Source organism: Epinephelus moara, chromosome 1, assembly GCF_006386435.1.
Source record: "Epinephelus moara isolate mb chromosome 1, YSFRI_EMoa_1.0, whole genome shotgun sequence".
Taxonomy (NCBI): domain Eukaryota; kingdom Metazoa; phylum Chordata; class Actinopteri; order Perciformes; family Serranidae; genus Epinephelus; species Epinephelus moara.
Window position 1 is genome coordinate 46355994 of NC_065506.1, and position 12436 is coordinate 46368429.

At 44.4% G+C, this 12436-nt stretch overlaps 1 protein-coding gene across 1 annotated transcript in view; it reads left to right on the forward strand.

Moving 5' to 3' along the window:
- The window catches only part of adamtsl3 (ADAMTS-like 3), a 313154-nt gene that overhangs the window by 154028 nt on the left and 146690 nt on the right, over positions 1–12436 (forward strand). Inside the window, exon 4 of the mRNA XM_050052262.1 lies at positions 4229–4356. Coding sequence (XP_049908219.1) covers positions 4229–4356 — 128 coding nt within the window. The remainder of the gene's footprint in view (positions 1–4228; positions 4357–12436) is intronic.

Below are 12436 nucleotides of genomic sequence, written 5' to 3' on the forward strand. Positions count from 1 at the left end.
GTATGCTGTACATAATCACGGAAACTGTCAGTGTGTCATTCTGTCAGTCAGTCATTCTGTCTGTCCCACGTTTTTCTACTCACTGACGTGGTCAATCTATGTGAAGCTGCACATAGGCATTGAGGATTGGCATAGGTAGAAGGTGACAAAGCTACCAATGGGTATGGACTAGTATCAAAGCAATCCAGTGATAGATGTGTGTACATCCTTGGGCACACTGCAAACAGGAACTCCTAATAATTAATTTGACATACTTTCAGTGGTACCAATTTGCTAAAATGTAAACAAATACCAGACAAACAAGCCTAATGCATCTCAAAAGAGGTGAAGGTATTTGTGACATTACAACAGCCCATTTGATGAGACATAATATTGGTTCCACAATAGGCCTATATGTTGTTAGCATGTTTCCTTCCATCATGTCAGCAAAAACAGATGTGACTTCTTCTGATGACAAATCTCTGAGTTGATAAAATAAAAAAAGAAAAGAAGCAGTAGGACAAGCAGCTCTCTGTGGATAAAAACTGAAACAGTAGGTTATTGCAGCTGTAATTATCAGTGTGGGCTGTTGTATCTAATTATAGAAAAAACAAAGTGTGTGAATGTCATGTGCTGTGTGTTAGACCCCACCATGCTGTAAATACTCCTGCATGCGAGGCCACCAGCAAACCTCAGAGAACCTTATTAAGGCTTAAGAGAATTCTACCTCATCCTGATTTCATGCAATCTGATTGACAGTGATATTGATTGAAGTGTTGTTGCCTGCAGGGTTCACACGTGTCGGTCAGCTGTACAGTGTCTGTATGAAGTGTTTCCGTTGAGTCGAGTCAGTCGACAGTTCACGTGGGTTTTGTTACTTTTCTGTCACACCAGTCCAAACTAGCCTGAGCCGACATGCTGATGTGCTGCTGTGTTAGCTCAGTGTGGATATATCTGCTGTCACTGTGAGAGCAGAAATGATCTCTGCCAGCATGGCACACTTTCACCGCATCCCACTGGGCCTTTAAGCTTTTTTAGCTCAAGCTTTATCAAGAATTTATTGTTGAGTATTTTTCACACCTACTTGGTTCAGAGAGTTTCTTAAAAACTGCAGCGGGTTTGGTAGTTTTCTGACAGCAATCAGACCGAGATCTCATTGACAGGAAGTCCCAGATCGAGCTCAGGGTAACATACATGGAGTGAGACAGTGATGTCATTTAAATCAAAGGAAGTGCAGATCATGGGATGTGTAATTTTTTTTCCTTGGATTTCTGACTTTTTTTTCTGATTAGGATTCTGTTAAATCTGTTGCAGTGTCAAACATACCAAAGACAGACGGACAGATAAAAACTTTACTGTTACATGCCAGAGTTTTTTTTATGGCCATTGGCCGATATGGCTCTTTCTAAAATTTCAGCTATATAGAAGAACTACTAGCCTAAATTTTTTACACACACAAAAAAAAATCACAAACACTGTGATCCCCTCTGTATTCCAAGATAGTTACACATAACTTAAAAAAAATGATAGCCTTAATGAAGGAGCAGTGACTGAACGGAGTGACTTATCAGAGAAATGACTGGAGGAGGCAGAGGAGGAAAGGGACATGATAAAGGAGGCACAAAGCCTCACTATAAAGTCCTCTTTGATAACATCCAGAGAATCACCAAGCCCACTGCTGGTCTGATCTTAAAGTTAACCCACTGTGTGCTAAAGGTCTTCCTGATCTATGATGCCGGCACCAACACCAAGTACACTAATGGGCCTTTTCCAGTGTCCATTATCAGTTAAGATGCGCTGTGCCACGCCGAGCTGCGCCAGAGATGGACCTTTTCCGAAGAATGCCAAAAGCCAAGCTGCCCGCCCTAAAGCAGGTAGCAGTGACGTCTCACTGACGGCAACCAATACCCAACAACCCCACTTCTTCCCCTCAAACAAGCCATGTGTGTTGCAAGGCTCTCCTCACCTATGTCTGCAGGAGACCAGGGAGAATTTGTAAAAGTCTCTGTGTGTTCAGCTCTCAGTACGTCTGTAGCTTCTAGCTGAATCTCTGTGGTTTGGAGTTTAGTTTCTCTCCTGCGTCCTGTTTTTACTTTAGATATCTGCTTTATTTCACTGTTTCATGTTCGCTATCAGCCGTGTTAGAAGTTGTGTGAAGTTGCTGCTCGAAAACTGAATTAGCAGAACTTTGTTAGCAGCTTTTTTTCAATAAAGGAGAGTCTAATAATACGGCAGTGAGGAAGAGTAAAATGAGAAACAGCCACAGCCACAGTGAGATGATGATGAAGAGCTGCAGACAACAGGCTCTTACTGCACCTCTGCAAACAGCTCACCTTCAACAGGTCTTTTACCTGCCCTGCTGTGGAAAAACACATGCGGCAAAAATAGCAGGGGACTTTAACCTTGGATCAGCCCGCTGCTTTTAAACATCATCACTCAAGACAATACACCTTCAGGGAGGTGGTCCTGTTGTAATGGAAATGCAAATCTCTGCTGCGCTGGGCTGATGGCCCAAACCAAACCAAACCAAACCAAACCAAGCCAAGCCAAACCAAACCAAACCAAACCAAGCCAAGCCAGCCAATGTGGAAGAAGGGGTATAACTGCCATGGATGTGGTGTTTGCTCTGAAGAGACAGGGATGCACTCTGAACAGCTTTGGTGGATTAATAGAATCCTCTGTTATTAAGATCCTAAAATCTTTTCTGCATAATATGCGTTTATATCAAATCTGATACAAATACACCATGTGTTAACCATTCCTGCTCCAGCTTCCAGGCTGTGGTAGAGAAGCACAGGGGAGAGTTTGTTTTACCTCTGGGGCCAACGTTGATGCTAACTTCAGGGCTAACCCCCTTCACTTCACCCAGCAGCTGGGAAACAAGACACAGGAGCTTTACTTGGTCTGAAATTAGCTGCAATGTGTATTTATGGACAAACTGAAACACTGTTCCTTTACTACCACTTGCTAATTTCTCCTGTGCTGTGAACATCAACATCTGTCTACTCCAGCATCTCACTCTCTTTCTCCCTGTCGATCACACATTCACTATATATACACTGAGCTACTCTTTAAAGCAGCTTCACTACTCTTCTGCATCAAACGGTGTCAACACCCTACAGGTATAGGGTTCAAACACCAGACCCAGAACACACTGGAGGGACTACATATCCCATCTGGCCTGGAAATGCCTTGGGGTCCCCCAGAAGGAACTGGAAAGTGTTGCTGGGGAGAGGGATGTCTGGGGGGAACTGGAAAGTGTTGCTGGGGAGAGGGATGTCTGGGGTGCTTTGCTTGGCCTACTGCCTCCACGACCCGGGCCCGGATAAGCGGATGAAAATAGATGGATGGATGAATACTATCTTATTTGTGCTGATAAAACTGTGGATATTTCAATATCGGTATCGGTTATCAGTCAAACGAGTTGTTACATATTGGAATATCTGATATCGGCAAGAAATCAAATATCGTGCACCCCTACTTATGACCCACTCTCTGTGTGTGGTGGTGTATTTATCTGCTGAGACTCTGCCTTCTGCCTGGATGGGCGTGTACCTCCACGGCGCTCAGGTGAGGTCGAGGCTTTATAAAAAGGTAGCGACCACGTGCAAGACTGTAAGCAGCAAGCATTCAAGAGACACAGTGCCAAAAAAACCCAAGTATAGTGAGGGGAAATGCCAAATAAGCGTGAATCTGGGGTTGGCTTTTACTTTCACTTTTCCACCACAAGTGTGATTGCAAACAGTACCCGACAATCCTGCATAGTGTACCTTTAAGTATACATTGCTGCCCAACACGACTGTCATTATCTAAAGTAATGGACAAAGTGAAAATGTCAACCTGTTAGTGGACATAACATATCATCCTTGCAATCCAAAAGTTGTCAGGAACAGATCTTGTAAGAAAACAAATGAAATACTTAGATGTTTAGTATGAAGACTTTGCATGGGTTTGATCAATTTGTTATATAAAAATGTCATTTTTAGGAGACGGGGCAGATTTCTAAAGTTAACTCCACCTTGGCAGCTGTGCAAGTGTTTATACAGGTCCTTAAAAGGCTGATAAGGTTGTCCTCTTACAACCGCTAACCTTTCCTCTTCAGGGTTCCTTATGTTTTCACTCTTCAGAGAGCTGTATTCGTCAGTACAGTGATTTATATCAACTGGTCAGAGCATGCTCAGTGTGAAAACATGAATATCTAACCAGATTGAAATAACTGACCTCTGTGTTGGTGTTTGACCTTCTGTAGGCGTCCAGGATGACCCGCTCAGACGAAGACAGGGACATCGGGTGGGACGCCTGGGGCCCCTGGAGTGACTGCTCTCGCACCTGCGGAGGAGGAGCCTCCTACTCTCTACGGCGCTGTCTCAACGGAGGGTAAGCCTCATTTAATATCTAACAAGACACAATACGACAGCGTCTTTGGAGTATGGAAATACCTCATGGCAGAAATCTGATCATTAAAAAGGAAAAGAAAAGAATCCAGCATCCAGCGTGTGATCCCCGTGCAGAGCTGCTGCTCGTCACTGGGGAGGATGAGACTGTTTAATGACTAAAACTGTCAGCTGGTCAGAGCTGCAGATGTGCTCAGCTGACACATTTCATTTTTCATACTACAAAATATCCCTCTGAATTGTTTTGATACCAGTTAAGCAGATGTTTCCAGTCCAATCACTTCACTGGTACACTCAGCCTTTGAAGACAAGTTACGTGTTGAGTCAGTGAAGGATGCAGACGCAGGTCTTCGTGACCATAAATACTGAGCCCAAGCAAACTTGTCAGTGCAGTGACAGCAGAAAGTTCACTGAGTGTTTTGGTCTCACATCGGTTCACATGTGCTGTGAATGGTTCACCTGCACCAATAGGAAACAGACAGGTCATTGAGAGCTTAAATCATGATACCAGTTCATCAAAGCTTGTGTCTTATGCGTTCTGAATGAAATCTATATATTTACTTGGACCGTCCAAGCAGTGCGGACCCTCCTTTGTGTCAGTCCTGAGTGTGGCTGGGTACTGGGAAGTGAACTTGACACCGCGCTGGTGCAGCAGGTTCTTGCACTCCCTGAAGGCATCTCATTTAACCATTCTGGAGAAAACTGGATAGATCATGACTCGTTTCCCATTTCACCAAATATCTCCATTTGCTTGGGATGTGCACAAAGTCCGTCCATTGTGCTTATTGTCCACGATCCAGGGATCGATTCTGTGAGCATGTTCAATCAACCATTGTACTGTTGTGTCCAGCATTTTAGATAGAGCCCTCTCCAGGAATGCAACAGGGTTTTTTAATAAGCTGCTTGTACACCTGTAACCTGTGAGGTCGTATTTTAAAGGGCAGGCTCTTGTTTTGTATATTATAATAAATAGAAATATATGAAAATATGTATGTACATGTCCTTATCAAAATAATACATTTGTAGTAACTCAAATGACCAAACCAACTTGCTGGTCAAGTGAGAAACTGCCTCAGGGCCCCCAGACCTACTTGGGCCTTCAAAAGCCCCTGGTGTTTGGTATTTGATTATTACCTAATTTGTTGGCCTTGTGTTGAAAAGTCTGGTTCAAACTCCTTTTAATGTTCGTTCATAGTATTGGTGTTTTTTTATTTAAAGCAGCACGAATAAACTGACAGATGAAAAACCTGGGGCCAGGTGTTGGTGGTGCTGGAGGAAAAGTCAGGGAAGAGTCATCAGAATATATCTTTTGGTATCTGTAGGCGACAGGACAAGATTTTGGTATTGGAAGTGTGCTGGTTTTCGTCAGAAGTCAGTTTATAGTCCAAGTAGTATTTACCATCGGCTATCGTCTGATGATGAGTTAGGTTTATATTAGGTTTTTGGAAAATGTATCTGCATTTATATGTAGATATGTGCATATAGAGAAGAGCCGAAAAACAAGTCGAAAAGGTTTATCATTGTCTGATCAATAGACAGTGGGTAGGGAGATTGATCTTTTGAGGACCGTGAATGTCTTTAAATTCATCGCAATCCTTCCAGTAGTTATTGAGCTATATCTGTCTGGACCAAAGTGGTGCACTGATCAACAGAGTGATATTGCCATCCATAAAGCCATGGAACTAAATGACTAAACACAACAAGAACATTTGCTGATCAGCCACTACATTAAAAACCACTGACAGGTAAGGTGAAAAACGTTGATCATCTTGTTACAGTGCAATGTTTTGCTGGGAAACCTTGGGTCCTGGCATTCATGTGGATGCCACTTGACACGTACTACTCACTCAGGCACTGTTGCAGGCTAAAGCCCCTTTTACACTGCCAGATTTTCCATGAATGTTGGGCCATTTTGCCGGCCAGCTGCGAGCGTTTAAACACACAGAGCCGGATTGGCGAGTTGATCCGAGGTGCCCAATTTTCCGCCTCGTAGGGTAGACATATTGGCGGAATCCTTTTAGTTTAAAAAGACTGAGGCGCCCTTCCACAACAGGAGGGGCTGTTGATGACTTGTGGGAGGAGCTGTTGATGACGCTGCACGTTCGACCCACTGGCTGTGGATAAACAGGAAACAGCTGATAGCAGGAATTAGCGAGCAGCTAGTAGCAAGAAGGAAACGCAAACTTGACAGACACTGTAACTGTGCGTTCACACCGAGTGCGAATTCGCAAATTCGTGTGTCGAGATTACATACAAAGTCAATGCAAAGACGCGATAGCCGCGAAATTCGCGTCCATCGCCTCATCGCTCGAGTTGAAAATATTGAACTTTTGAGGCGAATTCGCGTAATGCTGTGCCGCGAAAGCCAATCAGCGTTGAGATTCTCCTGATGTCACTGGCGTCAGGACATCAGTGACGTCTTGACGCCAGTGACGTCTTGACACCCTGACGCCCTGACGCCCTGACGTCCAGTTGTTGACACAACAATAAACTGCTACTCACTGGAGACAGATGGACAGGCACTCCGCAGCTGAAATGGAGCGCCTGTAGTTGGTGTCCTGCCGGGAGATCCTGGCGCCAACCCTTGCCAACAGGTCCTCAAACTGGGCCCCAGTCAGCCTGAAGTACCGCTGAACACGGCTATCATCCAGACGGAGTTCCTGGAGGAGGTGGTGAAACTCGCCGAGCTGGATGCGCTTCTGAACTCGCCGAGCTGGATGCGCTTCTGCAGGATAGGGTGAACCCAAAAACGATGGCGTTTGGCCCTCTGACGCATCTGAGACTTCCAGAGCAGGTACAAAGCAGCGATGGTGGTTATCTCAGCCATGGTTGAGGAGAGAATGGCGGGCCAGATGTTGTTACCTAGTGAAAATGGGCGGGTTCGCTACTCGTGCGACTGACGTGATAACGCAAAGTAACAAAATGGTCCGGTGTCCAAACTCACACGTTACGTGCGGCGCGTTACTCGCGTTATGCGCGAGTAATTCACTTCACTCGCGCCCGGTGTGAATGCACAGTAAAGATGAGCAACTGGGGAGACAAGGAATTGTGCGCCCTCCTTGTCCTCACAAACGAAGAGGCCATTAACCGTCAGATGACGGAGACGGTGAAGATCGGGCCGACTTATGAGAGAATCACCGCCTGACCAGCCGCGGCTTCCCTCCCACATCACTGTTTAGGTCACACGCTGAGCTACACGTTTTGTTACTTGCTCACGCCCCCCATTGCCCCGAAAAAGGCGCATTCTGTATAAACAAAAGTAGGTAGGCGGCATTTTGCTGCACTCCCCGATTTTGTTTTTACACTGCCAATGCTGAAAGAAGACTGACTGGGCTTTCCTGCAAATTTGCACAGTTCCTGTTTAAAAAGGGCTTAAGTTTACTCCCTGACTGCAGTCAGTCAGGCTTTGACACATGATCTTTGGGGTTTCCTGTGGTGTCTGGCACCAGGGCATTGGCAGTAAATCCTTTGAGTCCTGTGGGTTGTGAGATGGAGTACCAGCATGTGTCATGGATTTTTGCAGGGTAGCATCAGGTAGTGCTGTTGCCATGGGGGGTACTTGGTCTGCAGTGGTGTTTGGGTGGGTGGAGTGTGTCAAGTGGCATCCACATGAATGCCAGGACCAAAGGTTTGCAAGGAAAACACTGCAACGAGATGATCCGTCTTATTCACTTCATCTGTCAGTGGTTTTAATGTTGTGGTGGATCCATCACCTTAAAGCATAACTCCAGCTCATCACAACTGGAGTTCTCTTATTTAGGGAGGTGTGTTCATGATGTCATCTAAAAAACACAGAAACATCACTGAAAAGAAACTTTGTTGAACTGAATTGAGAGGGAGGGAGGGAAAGAAGGAGCTGGAAACTCAGACAGAGTCCAGAGCGTCTCCACGGGTCGCTGTAGATGTGGTGTGAGGAAGTCAAGGAGACAGTGTCTGGGTCGGGTGTGTTCTGTATCTTCCTCACACTGATAAAAGCATAAAGTGTGTGGGTTTCAGATCTCTGCTGTTTTTAAAAGCCACATAGAGGCTGTCTGCTCTCACTGTCAGCCTGTCTGCACTCAGCTATTTGTTGTGCAGTGTTCAGGAAGTCATCACAGCCAATCTATTTCAGACTGTGCCCCATGGCATCATTCTATAGCCTCCTGGCAACACATTTGTCTCCATTATATCTGACTGCAGCTCAGCCTCGTTTTCTCACCCTGCTACTGCTGAAATTTCTCCCCCACCAAGGAAGAACTTTTCTCCTGCACACAAACAAACAGCGTATGTGGTAGATACACACAGCAGTGCTAAAGCTTGTTAATTGGCACCTTGTGGTTATGAGTTGAAATGAATAGTACTGAAAGAGAGATAAAAGAGGAGTAAATACACCCTGCAAACTGGCCGTTGGGTTTGTCCGGAGGTGGTTTTATGGTTGTGTTTTGTCATATTTGGGCCAGTGTTGCCTCATTGAATGTTTCCTGCAGAGTAAAGGATGGTTTCCTCCTGTGGGGTGTAGAGTTACTGGTGCTGAGAGAGACATTCATGAGCCCTGGAAGAGCATGTCAGCTAAGGCCTTAACTTTCACATGCTCATCCCCCATTTCCCATCTTTGATACTGACTGCAATATAAGCAGGTTTGTTTCACTCAGCGCTCTCTGAGACTATTGTAAGGTATTTATCTGTAAGATAAAAAGGAGGTGAAGGGATATTTCAGTGATTTATTGTAGCTCTTCAGTAAAGGAGGGGGACTCACAAGAGAAAGATTTAAAACTGTTTCACATTTAGCGATTTCAGGGGATTTGCAGCTGCAGAAGCATATGTTTGACCAGTGACCTCCAGGTCATGGGTTGCTCTCTGCCAAAACAGGGAATGTCTTATCAATTTGGTTTCTCAACACCCAATAATGTACAACAAACACTGTGAGGACGACCTCAACAACCAAATAATGGACAATTTATGGATCGAGATCGCCCAGCAGCTGCTAACGCTTTGTGTTTGTCACGACATGGGGCTAGTCACGAGAGCTAGCGTTAGCATCACACTTGAGGTCCAAGTAGTTTATGTACTGTGTGTTAATGTCGTATTTGCAGAGGACTGGTATTACAAGGAGACCTCATGTGACTGGGACACCGCCCCCTGTCTTTGTTTCGTGTGGCGCATTTGCACAGGATAAGGGAAGTCTGTATTTTACTCAGATTTGCCAACATTATCCCCCAGATAAGATGCACACAGTCATTTGTAACTTCATCTGCCGCACATTGTCACATCATTCATCTCATCATCTTTCATGATTTTGCTCTTCTAATAGACTTGAGCTTGTTCTTCTGCAAATGGTTCTCCATGCTTTGCAGCAAGATGAGCCTTCTGCTATTAAAACTTTCATTTATAACTGCCAGTACAGCCTCTGTAATTCTCAACCAGGAAGCAGGCAGAACATTTGCAGTGGAATTTTTACTTGACGAATTACAGACATGGCAGATTTGCATGGGATTAAGGTCACAGACAACCTCTGCAATTATTACAAATTCCCAGAGGTCCGCAGGTTGTACTGGTCCTCAGCAAATACGGCTTTAGACATTCTGTTTGGACAGGTTTCTGTTGTGTGAAGTAGACACTCACTGGGCCTCATTCATGAAACGTGACAAACATGGAACACGTCAACGTGGATAATTTGCACCGGACCTGGTGTGCATAGTTGTCATGCAGAAAATTCCCATGTGTATTTTCTGTGTTCCTGCACCACATGTTTGCATCACGCTGGTGAAAAACAACTTTTTTAAGTGATGAGCAGAGGCTGAGAAATCCTGACTTTTAGTATCTAATATTCGTTAATCTACAAAAACACTTCCCATAAATCTTCCTTGATAGCATCGGAATGGCCACACCTCCAGTTTGTTATTCAGGCTTTCTGATAAATAAATATAAAGCCTAAGATAAGATACCCTTGAGGACATCTCCAGGGTTATTACTTGCGTTTTTAACATTGACAACGTCCCTCCAGAGAGTGGAGGAAGACACTGAAAGACATTATACAACTGTTTTCAAAGACTTTAAGTGCTTCTTTAATTATCTCCCAACAAAATATGTTCTTTTGGATTTAAGACATTGCTCTTGTTATTACAAGAAAACAACTGTATTAATCTTGGATAAGAGATTAAGTGACTCGATTACAGTTATTAAAAACTATTGCAGCCATGACCCCTTTAGGTCAACCACATCTCTGATCCAAACTTTCAGGAGGTATTTACTAGGAGCCAAATTATCTGCAGAGGTCTCTTCTCCTCTTCAAACAACTGACTAGGTGATTTAAACCAATGCAAACCTTGAATAAAGCAGTTTCATGCAACGAATCAGTGTCTCTCCGATGCTGTTCGGCATTCAGGAGACAGCCCACTAGCCCGGCTACTGCCAAGGTGTGCTTACCTTTTTTCTCTGATAATTTAAGATCCAGACATTTAGGAGTTTTTTTTAAAGAGCTGAATTATACACTAAAGAAAACATACTTATTATATTCTATTTCTGCCAGGATTTACACCTACATCCTAACGAACAATCGTAACAACAAACATCCTAACAATCCTGAACAACTCTGAACATCTGATCCTGTCATGATTTGGTCGTTTGGTGAAAAGCTCTCACCAGATTACATCTACATTCATTTCCTGTCCTCGATTTTTCTTATGAAGGCCCCCTGCAACGTCGTCTGTGATGATATGTCAAAACTGAGTTTTATCAGTCTGACCTGTGCTTCCCTCCGACTGTTTGAAGTCTGATGAGGTTCCACATCCTCAGACATCTGAAGACTGGCAGCGGTCGGGTGAGACAGGCTGATCACGGTAAACGCTGATCACAGCTCCCAGTTCACAGCGTCTGGAAGTGATTGGGGGTCCTGATTTATTCAGACTTCCTCCGCACTGGGAGATTCACACTCCAGTCATTACAGAAGCGTCTCCCAACAAGCCAACCGGCCTGCGAGAGCACTGTGTGTGTGTTACTCTCTGAACGGGTGAGGGTCAGTTTGACTTCTGAACATAATTAGTTGGGCCCGGAGTGTGTGTGTGTGTGTGTGTGTGTGTGTGTGTGTGTGTGTGTACTGTATCTGTGTGTATGTCCATGGCTGTGGGCCACAGAGGACAGTAGCAACTAGCCAAAGTTAGAACATCCAGCTTAATCTGCAACTTAATTCAACTCTGACACACACACACACACACACACACACACACACTGGCTTTCTGTCTGGGTCCAGTGTTTCTTTTGGAGTGGAGCTTGTCTTTGCCCGTTGCTTTGCCTCCTCTGGTGCCAGACTGTGTCTCTCTCCCCTTTAAAGGTCCATTAACTCCCACCAGCTCAGTCTGCCCTTATACAGCAACACTCCACCAGCAGAGGAAATATCTGTCTGTGGCTGAAAGAACTGACACTGTCCTCTGCTGTTTAGCTGTTAATGACGTGAGTGTATAGATTGAACAGGTATGCTGCAGACACCATGTTGAATCATATAAAATGAATTATGCTTTTTGATAAATGATGTTGCTTTGATCTTTTTTGGTGTAATAATTAACTGATACAGTGGCACCAGATCCTGTACTGGTCCCGAAAGATAGGACTCAGTCTATAGCAGGGGTGGGCACCCTGGAGCCACATGCAGCTCTTTGGCTTGTCTCCAGTGGCTCCCTGTGGCTGTGACAAAATGATATGGTAATGAAAATGTTGTTGTTGTTTTTTAACATTTTCATTTATCATTGTTATAGGCCTAAAGGGATTCTTACATTCTCCAGTTGTAAGAACAGTAGCCTACATACTCAGTAAAAACTGTTTAACTTTTCGCCAACTGAAATGTGCATCATACATCTACGGCTTGGCACCTTTTCCTAAATTTTGGTGAACCCCAGTAGCGATTGCCAGTTTTGAGTCTGCCTACCAAGGCTAGCTGTTGAATCAACATGCAATGAAGAAAAAGTCTCAGAGGAAAGTAGAGAATTTGATTGTGAGAAGACAAAGTGTAAGTAAAAATAAATCCATATCCTGCAGGATCTTTTCCATATGTTTCATAGATGTCACTTCAGCTAAGACTCCTGAGCCTG